This window comes from Aulonocara sp. 'chitande type north' Nkhata Bay, linkage group LG23 (genome assembly GCF_057382095.1).
Source record: "Aulonocara sp. 'chitande type north' Nkhata Bay isolate Kocher_YH1m ecotype deep benthic linkage group LG23, A_spYH_male_GT1.1, whole genome shotgun sequence".
Taxonomy (NCBI): Eukaryota; Metazoa; Chordata; class Actinopteri; order Cichliformes; family Cichlidae; genus Aulonocara; species Aulonocara sp. 'chitande type north' Nkhata Bay.
In genome coordinates, this window is record NC_141365.1 from 32,722,362 (window position 1) to 32,743,505 (window position 21,144).

General features: G+C 38.8%; 2 protein-coding genes across 5 annotated transcripts; both read right to left on the bottom strand.

Annotated features, from left to right (window-relative positions):
• Positions 1-2,152: 2,152 nt before the first annotated feature.
• On the bottom strand, positions 2,153-5,143 carry LOC147302240 (glucagon-1-like). Of its 2 annotated transcripts, XM_086283075.1 has the most exons (6): positions 4,986-5,118; positions 4,730-4,836; positions 3,878-4,033; positions 3,217-3,333; positions 2,602-2,745; positions 2,153-2,501 (listed from the first exon to the last, which is right to left on the bottom strand). In XM_086283075.1, the coding sequence occupies exons 2-6, from the start codon at positions 4,825-4,827 to the stop codon at positions 2,477-2,479; spliced, it is 540 nt and encodes a 179-aa protein (XP_086139201.1). In that variant the 5' UTR covers positions 4,828-4,836; positions 4,986-5,118; the 3' UTR covers positions 2,153-2,476. The 2 variants fall into 2 exon arrangements, with proteins under 2 accessions (XP_086139201.1, XP_086139202.1); XM_086283076.1 differs by lacking the exon at positions 3,878-4,033 and having other exon boundaries at positions 4,986-5,143.
• Positions 5,144-5,199: 56 nt separating this feature from the next.
• Positions 5,200-21,124, bottom strand: LOC147302241 (dipeptidyl peptidase 4-like). 3 transcript variants are annotated; one of them, XM_086283074.1, is made up of 26 exons: positions 20,729-20,867; positions 20,149-20,244; positions 19,277-19,368; positions 19,059-19,133; positions 18,909-18,961; positions 18,704-18,776; positions 18,424-18,544; positions 16,357-16,511; positions 16,172-16,269; positions 15,952-16,081; positions 15,172-15,207; positions 14,706-14,804; positions 14,504-14,574; positions 12,868-12,921; positions 12,669-12,778; positions 12,518-12,565; positions 12,337-12,435; positions 8,670-8,739; positions 8,391-8,585; positions 8,110-8,164; positions 7,851-7,950; positions 7,709-7,767; positions 7,537-7,609; positions 6,962-7,035; positions 6,800-6,879; positions 5,200-5,290 (listed from the first exon to the last, which is right to left on the bottom strand). In XM_086283074.1, exons 1-26 carry the CDS (start codon positions 20,865-20,867, stop codon positions 5,215-5,217), a joined length of 2,331 nt encoding a protein of 776 aa, XP_086139200.1. In that variant the 3' UTR covers positions 5,200-5,214. The 3 variants fall into 3 exon arrangements, with proteins under 3 accessions (XP_086139200.1, XP_086139198.1, XP_086139197.1); XM_086283072.1 differs by lacking the exon at positions 5,200-5,290 and adding an exon at positions 20,916-21,124 and having other exon boundaries at positions 6,145-6,879; positions 20,729-20,816; XM_086283071.1 differs by lacking the exon at positions 5,200-5,290 and having other exon boundaries at positions 6,145-6,879.
• Between the last annotated feature and the right edge of the window lie 20 nt (positions 21,125-21,144).

Here is a 21,144-nt window from a genome sequence, read left to right on the forward strand (position 1 = left end):
TCTGTGATTGGCTGGTTTTGTAGCACAAATATAACGTGTTGAGCGCGCACGGGCAGAAATGTTGAGAGCGCAAGCAACACATTGCGAACAAGCACAAATGCAAAAACTGAGCAAGTGGGGCTCCTATTGTGTGTGTGTGTGTATGGATAATAGCAAACACTGAAATACATTTTTGTACTCACCAATGAATTTTGTTCACTCAAATTTAGCTTTTCTTGGCTCAAAATAAATTTCTCCTCAAAATGCAACACATTGACCTGCCATTTTTTTTTTAATGTGCGCTCAATTTTTTTTTACGTGCGCTCAGAATAGTGGCAGAAAAATAACGCCAAATTTTTTTCGCTCAGCCGAGCCTCTCTGTTGCTGTTTTGAGCAGCCCGTGTCAGTCACCTCTTTCACATGTCACTCACTCATCCACTCATGCACTGTGGTCTCATAAGGAAACTCAGCTTTTTGATATAAACTTTTCCCTTCTTCCTGAATACAAATATTTTTTTAAAGTATTTGTTCGAAATAAGTATTCGTAAAAAAAACCCACGTTATTTGTGCCCCTCCGAATACTGTATTCGGGTTCGGCTCCACCCCTAATTTGACCACAGTTAATTTGCATGAATGTTGATTTTCGATGTGCTGCTTGGATATGATGCTTAGCAATAGTGGTGACTCTTAAAGCTAGTCAGTGAGAACCCGGTGAGAATTGATAACAAATTTGAAACTGGTAATGGCTTCAGCACCCCTGCACCTTGCCCACTTGGATGTTAAAGGTGAGTAAGCAGCACACTCAAGGACATTTAAATCTGTTAACAGTATTGTCCTATGTCTGTTTCTCCGTCTTTGACCTCAGGAGCACCATGTTTTTGGCCCGAAAGGGAGACATACAGTAAAGACAACCCTGCGCTACCAATAGATTACTACCTATTGCTTGCATGACATGTGTGATAAATAAATAATAAATTCATGGTAACAGAAGTGGTAAAGGTATTAAGTCTGTGAAAGAACAGTCAAAAATCTGTCTTAACACATTAATAATGGTGAAGACAAAAACATTCTTTGGAATTTGATTATTAAGCTGTTAGCTAAGCAAGCACCCCATAATATGAGCAATCCACTTACCAGTCACTTCAGTCGTTTACACCTTGCTGGAACAGTGTTACACTCCGTCTTACCTTCAGAACTGCCCTAATTCCTTGTGATTGAAAAGATTCCTCAGGGTGTTTGGTCCATATTGACACAGTAGATGGTGGAAGCAGCCATAAGAAGATGACTACATTGTGGCCATAAAAAGATGAACACAGTACTCAGGTTTGCTCTGGCAGTTGAGTGATCCTAAATTTGTACCAAGGGACACAAAGTGGCAAAGGCACTATGGATCCATACTTTCATGTTTATGTCTAATTCTGACACTACCATCCAAACGTTAGAGCAGATCAATCAAGATTTATCAGACCAGTCAATGTTTTTTCCAGTCTTTGTTGTCCAATTTTGGCGAGCCCATGTGAAATTTAGCCTTTGTATCCTGTTTTAATTGACCAGAGTAGCACCGGGTGTGGTCCCCAAACCCAGTTCTGAGGCTGGGTTTGGGGATGTTCTGCATTGTTACATTGTGTTTTGATATTTGAGCTACTGTTTTCTTTTAATTCCAACAGTTTTCACAGACACGATTATCCTTATATTTTCTTCACATATTAAGATTTTGAAGTGGGTGTAAAATGTACAGCTTTTACGAGCTCACACAAATCAAGCATTATTACAGATTAAACCACTTCTTCATGCTTTTCATTGTGCTGACTGTTTTTCTATTCATTTTTTAAAAATGGTTTTGCAGGTTGGACTGTTCCTTGGAAAAAATAAGCTCTCTAGATGTGTCATTTTATGTTCTAGTTCAGTATTATAAGAATTACAATACGGTGATAATTAGTTTTAATACTTAAATACTTTTAAAGTGTTTTTGTCTGAATATTTTTTATATAATTTTACTTAATTAACCTTTAAATACAAATGTTTCGCAGCATTTACCGGTGCATGTTTACATGAATAAAGAATCCAGATCCTTCCTCAACCACATATCTATACATTTCTATGAAGTTCATCTTTGTAATATAAAACAGGACTGAAGCTGAAAAAACAGTGACTGAAAACTTTATTTTGCAGAGCAGAATATTAATATAATGACAATCATAAGCTAGATGTGCTTTCCATAGGTCTACCTGAGATTGAGCGTTTTTGTGTTCGTGTTAAAAATATAGAAAATAATTTAAAATTGTAAATTGTAAAATTGAATTTCTTCTTTTGTGTAATGTAAATTATACGGAAGAGTATTTTATATGTTTTGTGTCTTTGCCTTACATTCACAAAAAGTAAAAAAGAAAAACTTAAATATAGTTTTGACAATACATCATGCAAAGCAGAATGGCTTTCAATTCCTCCTGTGTATGGCTTTGTTTACAGCATGCAGGGAGCGACATGGAGCAGACTCTCATTCATCTGCTTGTCTTTTCTTACTGAAAAGAAAGAAAATTACAATCACGGCAATGCTCAGTCAATAAAAAAGACCTTTAACCTCTAGCATTTGCCAAATCAGCCATGATGATTTGATGTTACCTTTCCCCTGAAGGCTTGGAGGTCATGACCCAGAGTAAATATTCCTTGGCGGCCATGGAATCCAGTACCTTGTTCACATCGCTGGTGAAGCTTCCATCTACGTGCCTCTTGCTGAATGTTTCACCCCATCTTTCCATTTCAGATCTGAGTATGTACACAGGCACACAATGTAAACACTGCCCCCTAATGGTCAGTAACCCCACAGTACGGAAACCTGACAATTTAGCTGTAAAATTTGATCTGCACTGGAGAAATCATCAGTTTTTCATATGATTATTTTCATCATAAGTGAAAAGATTGTTCTGGTGTAATCATTTCCTAACTGCTTCATTGTCTCTTTGCATGGTTCATGTCTCATTGCACAGTGTGAGTAAGATATGATCAACACAGTGGAAAAGTTCAAGTGATTTATTTTGGCACAATCACAAGAAACACTAAGGGAAAAAAGCAGTGGAAAGGGGGAAAAAGGTTGAAGAAGCAAGAAGAATCAGCTGATTAGCTCGAGTTCTCTGTTTTGCTCTCCCCATCATGGTGGAATCAGACACAAGCAGGCCATTTTAGAAGGTTTGGGTATTGTAGGAGGAGATACACGTGAAGAAAAGAAGGGCGGCCTACTCTCTTCGGACTTGTCCAGACTTGAGGTTGGCAACAAAGTCTTTGATTGCCTGGTCTTTGAGGAAGGAGCTTACATCACTGGTGAAGGTGCCATCTGCATGTCGCTTCTCGCCAGCACTAAAAAACACAGACACGGACCACTTGATATGTCTTTTTTATACTAATGGAACATGTGAGTCAATTATAAAGGCGCTTTCTTATTTGAGGTACCTTATATTTACACTCTAGTGCTTTTAAATGTAAGATTTTACATTTACAAGTATAAAAGATCAACTCACTAAAGACTGGCTCTGAATTCCTCACAAAATGTGTGGCTTGCTGGGCACATGTGTCAGATGCTTTGGAAATAACCTGTTTAAGGCCAATGGACAGGCAAATAGAGAAATACTTCTTTTTATTATTATTCTTATGACCCCTCTGATATATCTGCAGAGGCTTTAGAAGGGCCAGGCCCCTAGTTTGAGAGCCAAAATGCATATAAATACATGAGATGTTAGGCTGCTTTTCTTGCATACTCCTTTACTGCTGCTACTTTAAGCACTATGTTGTATTACGTGTTTCACTTGTACAATTGAACACTACTCTGCTAGTATCCTTGGCTACTTTAAAAGATCAGTTCTAGTGTCTTTTATCACAAATTTCACACTGTTTTCACACTGACCCGCTCCTCTTGTTGTTCATCAGCCACCGAACAAAGTCCTGTGCTTTCCTGTCCTCCAGATATTTACTGTAGTCATTTGAGAAAGTTCCCTCTGAATGTCTCTTCATGCTCGACAACTCCACAGGCTCATCATTTAATGTGTTGTCTGATTCAAAACTGCAAGGAAGAGCAAAGTAGGTACCACTGAAGTGTTTTCCATAGCATATCATATTTCTACATATCTATATAAATCTCTAGGAACACTAGGAGTATAAAAAAGAGAAGTAAAAGAAAGGGGAACCGAAAGGAAGCACTTTGTTCTTAAACTTAGCATTGTCATATATAGTACATGTATCCTTTGTCCTTCCCTTTAATCCTACATTATGTATCACTTGTTTCAGGGTCACACTAAAAAGTTAATCAACCATAGGTTCTATGAGTCAGTATCAGGTCATGTAGGAATTTACACTACAATAAAAACAGTTTTTAATTGCATTTCAGCATAATCTTTAAAGCTTTTTCTTGTTTTTTAATACAGTTGGAGAGACTTTTTCTCATACGGAAAATATCTTCTAAAATATCTTTTAATTTCTTTTTGACGTATTTTATAGTTGACCTAGCTCTGAATTATGTTTCAATAGGCTCAGGATACTGGGGAGCTTCCCATAATGCACTAAGCATTTCTTTTCCCTCTCTGTTTTTTATACACCCCTACTGTTTAATCACTGTAGGGTCTTTACCTTACAGTATAACTATTGTTGTGAATCTGTGCTATATAGATCAAATTGAATGGAATTGTTCTTGTGATTTAGTCACAAGAGTAACACAAGGGTGCTAAAAACAGCTTTATCTTAAAGAAGCGTTTCGTTGTACCTTAAGCTGTCATCAGCATCATGCAGAGGAACCTGCCAACTGCTCTGGACAAAGCCGAGGACCAGGAGGATGCCAGCCAGGGAGTGAATGCTTTTCATGGTGGTGACCTGTAACAGGGGACAACACACACAAAAAAGAAATAAAACATTCAACCAAACAAAGAAACATTTCCCCCACCCAGAAAAAAAAACCAAGAAAAAAGAACTTGATGGCTAAAAGTAAAATACCTTCTCCACTGCAACAAGATACAACTCACCTTTTCTTCTTTCTTTCCAAACACCCGCTGTTAGTTCCACTGCTTATTGCTGGTGTCTGCATCTAACCACCCTCTCTCACTTTGCAGCCTTATATATTGAAAGAAGAGCTGCATAGGTGGGTCTTTTTTCCCACTCTTAGAGTAACAGTTCCACCTATTACTCTAAACCTATTAGACACACCCATTACACACGGGGCCTGTTGACTGAATAGATGAGCCGACCGTTTGCTCATGAAGGAAAGGTGCCAGTCAAGCGTGATGCCAGCTGGTCCTTCAGTGTTAAGGTCAAACAACCGCAGTTCATCCTGTCAAACAGAAAGTTGGGGAGATGCTTTAATGTGCTACTGTGTCATTGCGATCGGAAGCAATATTTGTGGCGTCATAACTGGATGGAGGTTGTGGAGTCTTCCGTTCAGAATCAAAAGATCGGAAATCTCTCTCCCCCCCCTTTTTTGCATCAGTTGCAGTTATCTCTGTTTAACCAAGCTGACTATTCAATAATAAATACACACATACAGGTGGGTGATGCTACATGACTGTCACACATAGACCAGATATTTAATTTGCTGGAAATTAAGGTTTATTAGTACAGGATCAGGGCTGGAACCTTTCACTTTGACACTAAATTTTGCTGACTTTTTTTGTGACATTGAATATTGATCATGAAATAACATTTTTTTTTAGAGCACTGACATCCAGAAATATTATTCAGGTGCTGGATTTAAACATAAGCTTAGTGACAGCCCTCTTCCCCATATTTAGATTTTCCTGGTGCTGTGGATCCACGGCTGGATCAGGAGGGGTCAAGGAATCCCAAAAAGGCGTTGAATGCACAACACTACTCAGTATCAACTGGGTCTATATAATGAAGGAGAAAATCAACAAGACTGTCTTCATATAGTGTCACAGATTTTTACAAAGGGACAAGAAAACTTCAGGTATTACTATTTCATCACCGGGACCTTTCCCCCCAAGAGTTCCGATACTACATGGAACCAACTGTTTGATATGACACATATTTAAACCAGATGTCTTTGACAAAAAACTCCCACTAACCCAGGTACACTAGTTTTCACCTGAGCTACACCCAACCCACTAATGACACCATACTTTAAATACCCCTTAAAATTGAAAGTGAAGCAAGAAGATATTTTTTTCCTCATTGTTAATTATTTATTACATTAGAAAAAACTCCATTAACAGTTTTACAAATGTCATAAAACTGTATCAAATACTTTGATGTGTCTATGCTTAATACAATGCTGTAGAAATTTTAAATGTCCAAGTAGTTCAGGTTCACTAAAATATTCCATTACACTCAGTTCCCATTTCATTCTTTGCATTATTATACTTTTTCTGCTGGCCTCTAAATGACATTTTAAACAATAAATGTACACTTAATATATTTCTAGAAAAATAATTTTTTTCACATATAGGTTTTACAAGGAACCATATCAGCTTTAATTCTTAAAGAGACAGATATTTTTAAAAGAACATATTACACACTTTTTGACTTACCATTATTTTATTAAATTACAACGTATCAGATTGTTTTTTGTACCCGATGAAGGTCAGTTGGACTGAAACGTTGTGGTTTAATAAAATAACACAGAGCAAGATGTTTGTTGTTAATTCAGAGCTTTTTTAAACTAAATGAACATATCTAAAACAAGCTCTCATAGACACAGAATAACATTAGAACTGGGACAGTTTTGCACCCATTAATTTTCCAATACTAAATGAGTTTACATGTATTTTTTTGCCTATCTTTATTCATAGAAAATAAAAACAATTTTTGGTTTTATGCAAAGCACCTGAGTAGAAAGTGAGTCATGTGGGTATAGACATGTTGATTGGCAGCACCAGCGAGCCCATGATCCTTGTCTGTGTACCACTGAAAGAAGAAAGCATTATATGTATGAGTGTTTCATGACATTGGTCCCACAATTGTCTGTTGCATTTCCCAAGTTGCTCACCATGGCCTCAAAGTCCACCTGCTCCTCAACCAGAGCTTCTGAGATCTCTGCTGCCTGCTGGAAATGGACATTGTCTAGAAAAACAAACCGAACAATAAGGCAGGGTTCCGTTGAAAGGTAACATAGTGGTATGATCATGGCCATTACTTTTGTCAGTGCTGATCAAGTTGCAAGTGTTGGATCTATTTATTTTACATCAGTCTGTATGAATTTGTTGATAATGATAAGTGCGGTATACTAATGGATTTTCTGCAATAGTATTGGCATTCAATTTAAAAAAGATGAAAAAAGTGTGCTTTACCAACCACATGTAGAAATTCAAACTAGTCTAGAACATTTCAGTTTAGTTTTCTATAACCACATTAATTTTGTTGCACTTTTCCAACGTCAGGAGATGGCTATGAGGAATGCATCTAAAACCTCCTGTTTGAAAAGGCAGGGCTGCAAATGTATTCTATCACAGCGAATGAAAAATAAACTCTCACACTTATTGTTATTATGTTTTAGGCTTATGTTGCCCCACAAAATTATAAAATAATAAACAGACACAAACATAGAGGCCTTGTGTTGCTCACCATCGGCTGTTCCATGAACAAGAAGATACTGCACTGAATGGAAGTTCCTGGCCCTGCCAGTTACTGTTGTGTTCTGCACACAGTCAGATTTAATTTTTATGCGTCAACAAAGACAATCCCACAGCTGAAAATAAAGGACAGAGAACTTGATATTCCTGGCTGTGAAACTTACATCGTAACCTTCAGAATTCTGTGAAGGCAATTTCATGTAACGCTCTGTGTAGATGGAATCTGGTACAAATAGACAGATAGTTGCAGATGTTATTATTTCATATCATTAATGGGATTGTAAAAAGTGACAGCAAAAGAAATACCATAATAGCGCCATTTGGAGACTGGAGCAACTGCCATTCCACACTTGAAAACTCCACTGCCAGATCCCAAGACCATGGATGTGACATATCCTCCGTAGGACTGTTGAATATAAAAAACTCATTACTGCAGATCATCTATTGTCTTGAGTACATGCCAAACACATTGACTTGTGAGTGAAACATTAACTTGCACTAAAACATTCTCAATGTGTTTAACCGTTGTGGCGTTTTTGTTTAACACAAAGTCTTCACTACTTACCCATCCCCAAATAGCAACTCTGTCTTTGTCAATGAATCCCATTTTGATGAATTCCCTTGAAAAAAAAGAGATATGAATTTAATATGGATAAGGGGATGACAAGAACTTCTGCTGATCATTGCCATCATTGACTCGTGATATTTCCGCTACACTAAGTTTCTCTCTAAATGGGAGTCACAGAAACAAGTAAAATCCAGTTTTATCAAACTTGCTGGAGCAAAGAAGGAACCTGTTTGTTTGAGATGCACTGACTTGTCTAAACTCCTCCTCACTTTCCTTACCTGGCTGCTGTTATCTGATCTTCCACCTCTTTGGTTCCCAGGCTTTTGTAAATTTCATACATTAACTTGTCGCCCTGGTAACCGCTCCCTCTTCCGTCAAAGCTAGCAACAATGATTTTCTCAGTGCTTGCCAGGTAGGTGGACCAGTTTACCCTGTAGACGTAGTTTACTTTCTGACTGCATGGACCTGCGTACCTGGAACATCAAGCACATTCAGAATGAGTTTTTTGGCCCTACTTTAAAAAGTCTTTTCGTTTTATTTTTTAAATGAACTCTTACACATCGATCAGTAAAGGGTACTTCTTGGACTCATCAAAGCCTGGAGGCAAAATCATCTGGTACCAGAGATCTGTCAAAAATATGAACATAAAAAGAGTAGTAGGTATAAGACATGTAGTAAAATAAATAATGAAACAATGTACAAATAATAATTTCATGCTGGTCAGAATTGAACCCATGGTACTGCATTTCAGCCACAGAACATTAGGATGCCTGCTCAACCAGAGAGCTACATTATTTTTCATAATTGTTTTTTTTTTCATGACAGTTTTCCAATGGGCCACCTTCAGGGAAGGTTTACCTGCTTAAACCTTCTATCGTGCAAGCTGATGTCCTCTATGTTGACTGGTATTTGGACATCCACTGCTTTTTATTCAAAATGCCAAATTATTCTTTTTGTTTCCAAATTTTGCTAATGGCAGATCATATTTAAAACATGCCTGTCTTTTCCAATAATAAATATAAACAAGTATTAGTGAATGTCATTAATGTAAAAGATATTGCATATATCAGTGCCAGTATCTACCTATTGATCCATTCTCTTCCGTTTATACTTAGCAGAGTTGCAGGGGGGGCTAGAGTCTATCCCAGCTACCATAGGGTGACCCTCAACAGATTGCCAGTCTGTTGCAGGGCTAGCAACAGACTGGCATCTAACACAGAGAGAACATACAAACTCCACATAGAAATGCCCTGGGCAGATTGTGGCCTCGGGATCTTCTGGCTGTGAAGCAACAGTGCTAACCACTGCTACTACTATGAATGCTACTACGCATGAAACCCCAGTGCAAGGGGTTACACAAAGAGGATGTGGGACCCATGGAATCTCCGATACCCAGCATCCAAACTGACGGCGAAACAACTAGTAGCTCGGTGTTCCAGCATTCGGAAGAAGGAACTGCTATCACAGCTGGAGATCATTGAGGTACAACAGAAATGCTATGGCAAGGGGGAGCCAGGATGATACGTCATATCATCACCCCCACCTGAGATTGGGTACCAAGCCCCAAATATGATGGAACAACGGGCGTTGAGTGCGAGAGCAGCTGATCTGAAATGTAAGATCATGGTGAAACTGGAAACCTGGACCCTTCCTAGCCAGTTACCAAGACTATGTGAAGTACCCCCTTGAAGGTCTACTAAAAGATGTGAATGCAGCAACAATCCCTACTGCAACCATCAACGAAACCAACCAGCTGATATACACCATGAAACGAGTGATCATGGGGATCCATGGCTACACTGTAAAAAAAAATTGTAATATAAAAGTATTTTGCTGTGTATTTTACAGTTTTTTACTGTTTTTCTAGAATATCATTAAATTTACATAAATAGACTGTCATGTTACATTTCAAATGAAAAATAACATAAAATCACTGTAAATGTAATAAAACATAATTTTCTTGTTTTTAAATATATTTGTCTGTACATATGCATATTTAGATTGTTAAAATACATTCACAAATGTATCATAATTTCACAAAATATTTGTCTGTTATTTGAAAGATTGAACTGTTAAATTCAAATGTAATACTATGGAAAGATATATAAAATGATTCTTATAAACTTTTTTTCACATTAAATAATGTTATTTAGGGCGATCGTGGCTCAAGAGTTGGCAGTTCGTCTTGTAATCAGAGGTTGCCAGTTCGAGCCCCGGCTCAGACAGTCTCGGTCGTTGTGTCCTTGGGCAAGACACTTCACCTACCACCTACTGGTGATGGCCAGAGGCGCCAATGGCGCGATATGGCAGCCTTGCTTCTGTCAGTCTGTCCCAGGGTAGCTGTGGCTACAACTGTAGCTGCCTTCACCAGTGTGTGAATGTGAGAGTGAATGAATAGTAGAATTGTAAAGCACTTTGAGGGTCTCGAAAAGTGCTATATAAATGCAATCCATTATTATTTAAACCAACTGTTAACTGTATATTTCTGTACATTTAAGTATTATTATTCATATTGCCGCATTCATTGACCTTGTTTATAGGTAATTTCATTGTTTAATCACATTAAAAGGTTCCTAATTTAATGTTTAAAAGCACTTGAAAAAGGCAAAATCCCATGTAAAATTAGGGCAACAAACTGTATTGTCATTACTGAAAATAACCGTATTTTTATGAGAAAGTTATTATCTGTTATTTTATGGTATTATTTTGGCGCACCGGCTGCCGGAATATTACTGTTTTTTCAGGATTTAATTTTTACAGTGTACAAGATGATGGAGAAGGACACTAGAGGCCAAGATCATGGTAGCACGGAGGTGCTATGAAGAAAGGGTTGCTTAATAAATATAGCAGGCTGCCCCTACCTGAGGTCATGGAAACTACCAAGCAAAGACTCACAGACACTTGAAGAGATGCTGGCCAAAGGAGGCAATAGAAGCCACTGACATAAAGATCAGGAAGCTTGCAACCATGCCTGGAGGGTTTCACCCCAAGTCCAGCATCCTAAGGCTGTACGCTAAGTGGTAGGAAGGAGGTTGGGGACAAGTGAGTGTCAGCACCACAGTCCAGGATGAAACAATGAACATCCACATCAGGAAGATGGCTCGAACCGACCACATGCTCAGTGAATACCTCAGGTAGCAGAAACCCAAGAAAGAGGAGCAAGAGGAGGAACCATCATGTAAGGAGAAGCCCCTGCATGGTATGTACCAGCGGCAGATAGAGGAGGTGGCTGACATCCAGAAATCCTACCAGTGGCTGCTGGACAAAGCTGGACTGAAAGACAGCACAGAGGCACTAATCATGGCAGCACAGGAACAAGCTCTGAGCACAAGATCCATATAGGCTGGGGTCTATCACACCAGGCAAGACCCCAGGTGCAGGCTGTGTAAAGATGCTCCTGAGACAATCCAGCACATAACAGCAGGGTGCAAGATGCTAGCAGGCAGAGGATACATGGAACGCCATATCCAAGTGGCCGGCACAGTATACAGAAACATCTGTGCAGAATATGGCCTGGAAGCCCTGAGGTCAAAATAGGAGACACCCCCTAGGGTGGTGGAGAATGACCAAACTAAGATCCTGTGGGACAAGATACAGACGGACAAAATGGCAGTGGCTAACCAACTGGACATAGTAGTGGTGGACAAGCAGAGGAAGACGGCTGTAGTGATAGAGCTAGCGATACAGAATGACAGCAACATCAGGAAGAAGGAAGATGAGAAGCTGGAGAAGTACCAAGCGCTCAGAGAAGAGCTTGAAAAGATGTGCAGGGTGAAGGTAACAGTGGTAATTGGAGCGCTTGGTGCAGTGACCCCCCAAGCTAGGCAAGTGGCTCCAGCAGATCCCAGGACCAACATCTGAGATCTGTTTCTGCGAACATCAAAAAAATAAATAAATAAACATACTAGATTTGTAATTGACCCAGATACTCTAATGAGAGGGATTTTAAGAATTTTATCTCATGTTTAAAAACATCTACAGTGTAGTGGGGTTGAGGTTTAAAATGGGCAAAGCCAACTGCATATGGTTCAAGATTATGCTTATCCGTTGCCATTGACAAAATATTCTGGCAATGTAAAAAAAAACAAAAGCTTTCTGCAGGGTCGTTGTTTATTATTGCTATTGGATTATCGTTAGAGAGTATAGTCAAAAATGTTATCAGCTCAAAATGAAACTGATGGGGAAAGTCTTAAAGGAAAAATGATCATTTCTGCATTCACTTACTGTATTCGCCCAATTTGATGGTGCCTTGACGCATGGTTGGCATTTGAATACCAGAAATCATGCTCACAAATTCCTTGTTGTCTTCCAAAACTCTTTGCTCTACAAATGTACAAATACAAGAAAGTTATTGGAATACTTTTTTTTTTCTGGACTGCAGAACCAGTTGCATACTGTAACTTACCTCTGTTGTTTATGTTATCCATGAGAGAATAGAAAGGAGTGCCAGGACCTTTGAGTAAGGAATATGATGATATAATTAACTCAAATGATCCAAAAACTCTAGAGAGAATAAGAGGTAGGTTTTTACGAATCAGAAAGAGAATAAAACTGACCACTGCAGCTCATGCGGTAATAGGAGGCATTGTGGCTGAAGTAAGCGGAGTTATACCAACAGTTTTCACGTAGATTACACGTCAGACACTTGGTTTCTTGTTGTGTCCGCCTAAAACACATAAAAATGCCCACATAGCAATTCTTATTGAATTTCTTAATGAAAGATAAAGGATAAAACATGAAAATCATTATTCTTACTTGTAAACGTTTCTTCCTCCTGGCTTGCCACCCTCTTCATTACTTGAAAAATATCTGAGGAGTAATCGGTAAGAATGAGTGAGGCAGGAGTTTTAAGAATGTAGCAAAGTAGGAATAAAGCTTGAAGGACACTAGTATGGAGACTTTGGAATTCTTAATTATAATCAGTGGCAATCAGACAATACCAAAACCTACATGGCCCCATGTAAAAAAGTGATTGCCCTCTAAACCGAATAATTGGTTTGGCCACCCTTATCAGCAAAAACTGCAATCAAGCATTTGCGATAATTGGCAGTGAGTCTTTTACAGCACTGCGGAGGAATTTTGGCCCACTCATCTTTGTAGAATTGTTGTAATTCAGCCACATTAGAGGGTTTTCAGATATGAACCACCTTTTTAAGATCACGCCACAGCATGTCAATCTGAGTCAGGTCAGGACTTTGACTAGGCCACTCCAAAGTCTTCATTTAGTTTTTCCTTCAGAGGTGAACTTGCTGGTGTGTTTTGGATCATCAAGATGATTTTTTTTTTCCAAAATTGACACGAGCCTTTATCTTCCTTTTTCCTAGCAGCGGTTTTTGTCTCAGAATTCTCCAGGCCATTTTGTGTCTTTCGTATTGTGGAGTCACAAACACTGATTGTACCTTTATTAAGTTAGGCCTGTAGTTATTTGGATGTTTTTCTGGGGTCTTTTGTGACCTCTTGGCTCAGTCACTGCTGTGCTCTTAGGATCATTTTGGTCAGCCAGCCACTCCTGGAAAGGTTCTCCCATGTCCCATGTTTTTGCCATTTGTGGATAATGGGTCTCACTGTTGTTTTGCTAGAGTCCCGCAGCTTTAGAAATGGCTTTATAACCTTTCCAGACTGAGAGATTTGTTTCTCATTTGTTCCTGAATTTTCTTGGATGGCAGCATGATGTCTGGCTTTTGATGATCTTTTGTCCAACTCCTTTTTGTCAGGCAGGTCCTGTTTATGTGATTTCTTGATTGAGAACAGGTGTGACAGTAATCAGACCTGTGTGTGGCTAGAGAAATTGAATTGAGCTATCCAAAGATGTGATACACCACAGTTAATTTATGCTATAACAGAGGGGGCTAACCACTTTTTCCACATAGGGCCATTTATATTTTGTCTACGGAGTCCTGCACTTGAGTTCTCACTCTGCCTGCCACACAGCTAGCTGATGACCAAAAACAAAATTTGAAGACACCGTGTGCATCTATTACATTAACTGCAAGCAATTAAATGAATAGATTGGGGATGTCAAACTCATTTTACATTGCAGGCCACATACAGCTCACTTTAATCTTAAGTAAGCCAGACCAATTAAACTACATGATAAATGAGCAAAATTACAGACAAAGTTGTGGGTAAAAACAGCAACTTTTCTGATATATAACTGTTTAATTGTTGGTGGTGGCAGTATTGGTACTGGTTATGATGATAGTGGTGGTGGGGAAGGGGAGGTCTGTATCAATAGGAAATGCTGCAAAACTTGTGAAAAGACAGTTAAAACTTCAGTGCACTCTTTTAAAATTTCTAAAGCTTTTCAGTGGGCCGGATTTCGTCTGTGGCAGGTTGATTCTGGCCCCCGGGCCTTATGTTTGACAACCCTGTAGGAGATGATTTGACTTACACACTATCTGTTGTGACTTTCAGAATGTCAATAACTTCCCATTCTCCAGAAGTGATGGCTGTAGCCTTGCCCTGCATGAATACAGAATATGTGTGGGTGGTTAACATGTCACAAAAAATGATTCATAAAGATTCATAAAAGATATTGTGCAAGACAAAAGAAAGACTAGCCAGCAAAAATATTTCAGTACTCATACACCCACCCCAACCACATGATGGATGTGCTTGTATTGCTGGGTGTCACTCATGAGCAGGTAATAGCTGTTCTTATCTGTGGCAAAAACTGGTTCTGATGGAGAGAACTAAAGAACAAGCGTGTTATTATTTATTCTTTTATGCCTTTTCTGTGCAATTCATTCATGTCAGCACACGTTTAATTTTAATATTAATTTTATTTCAGTACCCTGAAATAAATGGTTGTAAGCAAATGTTATCCAACAGTCAGTAGGGAACTATTTTCTGCAGTGGATTAATACACATACAGTGTTCTACTGAGTGTTTCTGCAGCACTGTCTGTTGACAGTCAGACAGTCAGAGCAACAGCGTGACTCACTTTGATGTAAGCACAATACTCGTCATTGTGGGAGTGAGTCTTTCCATGGAATGTATTACTTTAAAACATTTACATATTTAATACCTATTTAACATTTAACAGTGTAGTGACCATACCCGTCCAATCCAGCCAGTGCTTGCCACCTCCAGATGCTGTGAAAAGATGTTAAAACTTGTGTTTATTGTCGTTCTAAGCTACAGTTTAGAGTACAACACAGCAGCCTTATCGGCTCAGCAGCTTTAAACCCAGAGAGCACAAAGAGACATTGTGACTGGGAACTGAATTTTGAAACTCTTTAGCCAACAAATTAGGAAAATCTCTAAATGGCAGGGTTGCTCTTTCACATTTTTACATAAATGGAAATAATTAGCAGCCCTTTAGCTAAGTGGAATGCCACAAGAAACTCTGCTGCACCAAGTTAACACTTTCGACTAGCTTTTGTCACGGTTTATATGAAGATATTCCAGAATAGATTTTTAGATCTTTAAAAGTTTATTTTATCCACATGTATTACACTGCAGCATTTACATACATGACTGTATTTAGTATATAAGCCTGGACTACAGAAAATATTTTTGGACTAGATTTTTTCCTTATAAGACTAGGGATATAGGATGGAAGATGCATTCCAGATCATATTCTACTTCAGTTGTGCAAATTTCCAGTGGATTTGACATACATAACCATTGAGCTCTAAGCTATTTAGAGTAAATCTAGGGATATATTGAACAAATAGTCTTTTGTCCATACTTTAGATAAAAAGATCAATTTTTTATGTGATTTAACATGAAGCATGTCAAAAAACTCTAGTCTCAGTCAGCAAAATCTTAGCGGTTTTCACAAAGTTATGGACTCAAAGGTAGGAAAAAGTACTGGTTTATACATTTTTGTTTTACCTCATAAGTATTCCATGTGAATCCATTAAAGCTGTAGATCTGAAGGATGAGATGGTTTTGTACTCTCTTTAGCCACTGGACAGCTAGACGCTCATCACTCACCCAGGTTACAGTAGACAAGTAGTGCTCACTGAAGTGAAACAAAAAGAACAGTTAAAGTTCAACATTTTGTTTTTGGATATTTGTGGAAGAAATGATATATTAGAAAGTGTTAGATTACACTGAGCCAAATGAGTCTGGAACAACAACTTCAGAGATTTTTGTTGCATTGTCAGTGTCCACGACAAATAGCTTCACTGTGGGATTGGGAGTTCCTGGCTGCAAAGACAAAAGAATATAAGATAACAGACAAAAGCCAACACTGATTACTGATGTATGTCTTCAACAAAACAGCAAATGTGCTACCTTTGGATATGGAATAGAAACAGTGCTGGGGTACTGGTTTTCACCATACCACGAGTATTCAATAGTGTGGACCCCGGTGTCATTAAACTCAGCGTAAGCCAAGTTCTTTCCTCCAGGTGACCACCAGAGACCTTGGTTGGATGAGAACATTTCCTCTGGAACGATGAACGTATGAAGCTGTGTTAGAAGATCTTTTACAGCTTATGGAGTAGTAAAGCAGCATGGTTTCATGTTGTCACAGTACAATAGATCGATAGATCGATATGTGTTTGGGGTTTTTTTACACTCCTTGAAATGTGACTGTAAAAACACAAACATTCTTCTAAATGAATGGGAACATTTGAGGCCTGCTGCTGTCTTAGAAAATCTAAGACAGAAGAGAAATGACTGATATTATAGTGTAAACATATTTTTTTAAAGTACAGACATATTAGCAAAACATCCTTTGTATGCATTCTACTGTACAGTAATTAGTCAAAATCATCAATTACATTATAATAAAATATCTGTCATGAAACGCTGTGTGGCAGGCAGGAGTAGGACCCAAGATGCAGGCACTCAGACTCGAAGGATGAACTCAAAAAACTCAGCTTTATTTGCTGACAGGGGAAAGCATACAAAACTGAACTGGGAAATATAAGCTTACACTTGACGGCGAGGCACACGAGGAAACACACAGTTTGAGGGACAACGCAACACTGACTCAGAGAAACACAGGGTTTAAATACACTGGGAAGTAACGAGGGGAATGAGACACATAAGGAGGGCACAGCTGGGAGAAATCAGGACTGACGAGACAAGCAAAGCAGGACGCATTCACATAAGACACGGACCTTCAAAGTAAAACAGGAAGTATGACACAGAGACGCGAACTTGACACGGTGGAGACAGCAACTAAGAAACACAGAGACATAAACCATAAGGCAGAGGACTCTAAGAACCGAAAGACACAGAGGGAAACTCAAACATGCAGACACAGACATACACAGAACAGAGGGGACACAGAGAAACACGAAGGGCAAGGGATCGAAACTAGAAACCATAGAATAACTCACACAAGTACAAAAATACAAAAATCACAAAGAACTAAACATGCTGGGTCAGGAGACCCAGGGCCCTGACAATATCATTCAAACCAGAAGGGCACTCGGTCTAAGACCATACCACTACAGTGCTCAAAGACCAGCGTTGCTCCTTTGTCCTTGCTCTGCATTTCCACTTCATTAATAATTAAAAAAGTTTGACAATAAAAAAACAGAGACTGTTCACCTACAAAATAAAAATCTCTCCTTTTGAAATGTGTTGGTCTCAGCAGTAAGGCACAACTTTTACTTTAAAGATGAATGTTCTACATTTCTGGTCTTTGTTATAGTTTAATACTGCTCGGTGGTTGGTTACAGAGTGTTCGCTAACAAAGTTTGTATCTTCCACTGCAAACTACTGTATAGGTAGTTGCATAATATGCTAGTAATCAAAGCAATCACAAGGAGGTTGTTGGTGCAGCAACCTATTTAGAACGGATTTAAAAAACATTTCACCCAAACAATGGAAGCATCACACCAGCCAGCAAACACCTCTCCATCTGAGTTTTTGCTTTTCTCACCAAAAGATTCCAGTGAGTTCACAACTGATCTGAGGCCTAAACTTTGTATGATATCTAAATGCTAGTCAAGTATGACATCCTTTTTATTACTAATTGTGGCGGTGGCGTAGTCTGTGCCGCTGCTGCAGGGGAGGCGTGATGAGCTGATGCAGTTTCGGTGTGCCAGCCTGTATTTTCCCACAGCGGCGCCACAGACCACGCCCCACCACACCCCACCACACTAATGTTGTCTTTTTGTGCTTGAATAATGTCTTTATGTACCTGTATTTATCATATGGTATGGTCTAATATTAATATAAAATGGTTTATTTACATGTGATATTAAAATTTCAAATGTCTGTATCAGGATACGTATAGAGTTGATCAGGGTCTCTTCCTGGAGACACAGCTACTTGTGTAACAGTAAGAAGCAAGTTTCCTCATGCAAACACTGAACGTAAATGACTCATATATCTTCCACTTACCCTCATAAACCCAGTCTGGGATTCCATTTAAAATCTTATTTTCCTCGCCATTGAATGTGACTTGTTGTGATGTAGAGTTGGGGCTGGTCTTTATATACACATTATTGTTCCAAACAAAGGCCTAGAAAAACAAATAAACAAAAGTCAAGAGACAAAACCCAAATATATGGATGGATGGGAGGACTTCGAAAAGGTTGTACATGATAATCTTTTACCCACTTCAAAACAGAAGTGTCATTCAAAATTAAGCCTGCAATCATCTGTCTTTCCCTGAACTTACCAGTTTGTTCCCTTCAGGGGCCCAGGCAAAGTACTGGACTTTATCAGGAATGTCAGAGGGTGTGATAAATGTGCTGAAACAGATTTAAGCATACATTTTACGAGGTGCCTGTAACTGAAGTTGTGAATTATGTCGGTGATATAAATATATATTTAAATAGAGGAAGCCAAAACCTTCTTTGTAGTTGAAAAAAAAAGTTACTCACTCTGACTCCCGGTCATAAAGTGAATATGAAGCTGTAAATGAATGTCTCCACAGCTAATGGGACAAAAACAAAGTAAGGTAGTTTATCATTTAAAAACTTTGAATATAAATCAGTTTAGAAATGAATCAGATGTGAATAAAGGTACTTTACCTTGGAGTAGTTGCTCATGAATGCAACGTATCGGCGGTCAGCTGACAGCTGGTAATCATAGGCATTTTTGTCTATCTGTTTGTTGAACAGAGAGATTGTAAGCATTTCATAGACACCTCCTCAAAGTCTTGCATACAAACAACACAGCATCTGTATGGAAGCTGTGTGCTATAAGCTTTAAAAGAAGGCTATGGATGCACATGAGAAGGATGTCTTACAAATCTGTCTTTGCTCAAGAAGTCTGATATCTTGTCTGTTGCGACGTCATAGAGGAACACTGAGCCTTCTGACGTATGCAGATATTCATGATCTATGGTGGAAGATGAGAAAGATGAAAGCACACCCTTAAATATTCTACTTACAAGGGAAAATGTGTGTTAAAGAAGAGAGTTACTAAATGACTGATTACTGTGATAAAAGGCAGTTGACACAGTCATATAGATGACAATCTCAATATGGACCAAAGTTTTCTCATGATTGTTAAATTGAAAAAACTGCTACTACTACTTTATGGAAATGAACTTTAACTTGCTGTAGTGCTCTAATCTAGCTATAGCTACTACTTGATTTATTCACATGCTACAGTTATGCTTAAACATACCCAAATGTATGGGTTAGAATTAGGGTTAGACCCTATGGTAGGTTAGCTCTGAGAGGGTTAAAACCACTGGTACCAAAATCATAGTAGCACCAGATTTAGCACCAGGGGTTAGTTATCCATTGGGAACATGAATGCAAAAGTATGAAAAAGTGCTTGTGATCCATGTAGATGCATGGACAAAACCAGCTTGATATTTCAGAGAAAAAAGGTGCTGTTCTGGTTTCAGAACAAGTGAATTAGGCAGGTCAGAGCTGTCCTTATTAATATTACTGCATTCTAGGTTATTTGGTTCCATATACTGGGTAACTAAATACGTGCCAATAATTTCATGTGCCTCAGTGAGTCAGTAACACAAAGTGGATTTTTGGAGATATAAATTATCCTGTCTGATAACATATTTACAGTCCGGGAGACAATAACTCAGTGTCATCATGCCCCACACTTTCTTTCTTTCTTTTTTTAAAAATACAGGTTAATTACATCACCCACCAGAAATCCACCTCATGTTGTAGGATTTGGGTTTCAGTGAGCTGTTGAAGACGTCCTCAAGGGTGAAAGATCTAATGCTGGCCTCGTCGTTCTTTTCTGAAACACGTGTTTGGAAAGCACTTGAAGATCACATGTTACAGATATAATATCTAGCCCCCCCCTCCCACACACACACACACACACACTCACATTATGATGCTCAGCAATGAGATAAGCTAAGAGCTGTAGAGGCTGTAACTGATAACGGCAAGTGGGATGTCGCTTACGTTAATGTGTAATAATGGAAATTGTCAAAGTGGGTACAGAATGGGCTTGGATTTAAAGGTATGCATATGGGGTGTCAGAGAAACGTCATTGCGACTTTAATCACACTTATAAATGTGACTTCGCTCGTTTCTTAGGTGGCAACGTGACTCCCGATGAGCTAAATGTTTTCTTTCAGTGTTTTTAGAGAAGTGTTAAGTGACAACGGTCCAAACAACGCGCAATGACGCGCGCATAAAATACTTTCTGACAAATGTGTTTAACGGTAAAGCAGAGATGACGCCAGTGTGTGAAGCATTTAATAACAAAGACTCACCATTAAGAAATATAGCCGTGGGGACCGCTATCAAAACGACGACCACAGCTGCCCCAAAAATTCCGAGGAGCACCTTGGCAATGGAAACCTGTTCGAAGGGACAAAAGTCAGAAAGTGCAAACGGTTCCGTGTGAAGCATTCCATACGCATAACAACGACGTGTGAGTATTAACAAACCACCACCAACCATTGTTTCTGGCCGTAAAGTGAAGTATACAACCGATATCGCTCCGAATCACAACTTCATCGATCCAGTGCCACACGCGCAGAGAGCAACAAAGTTATGTGACACATTGGTTTGTTGTTAAATATTATCTCAGCTCAAGTTTCAAAGGTGACACAGAAAATGTTCAGCGGAGTAAAGTTCGTCAGGTTTTATGATGCACAACAGTTTTGAGGAAGTATGTTATCCAGCT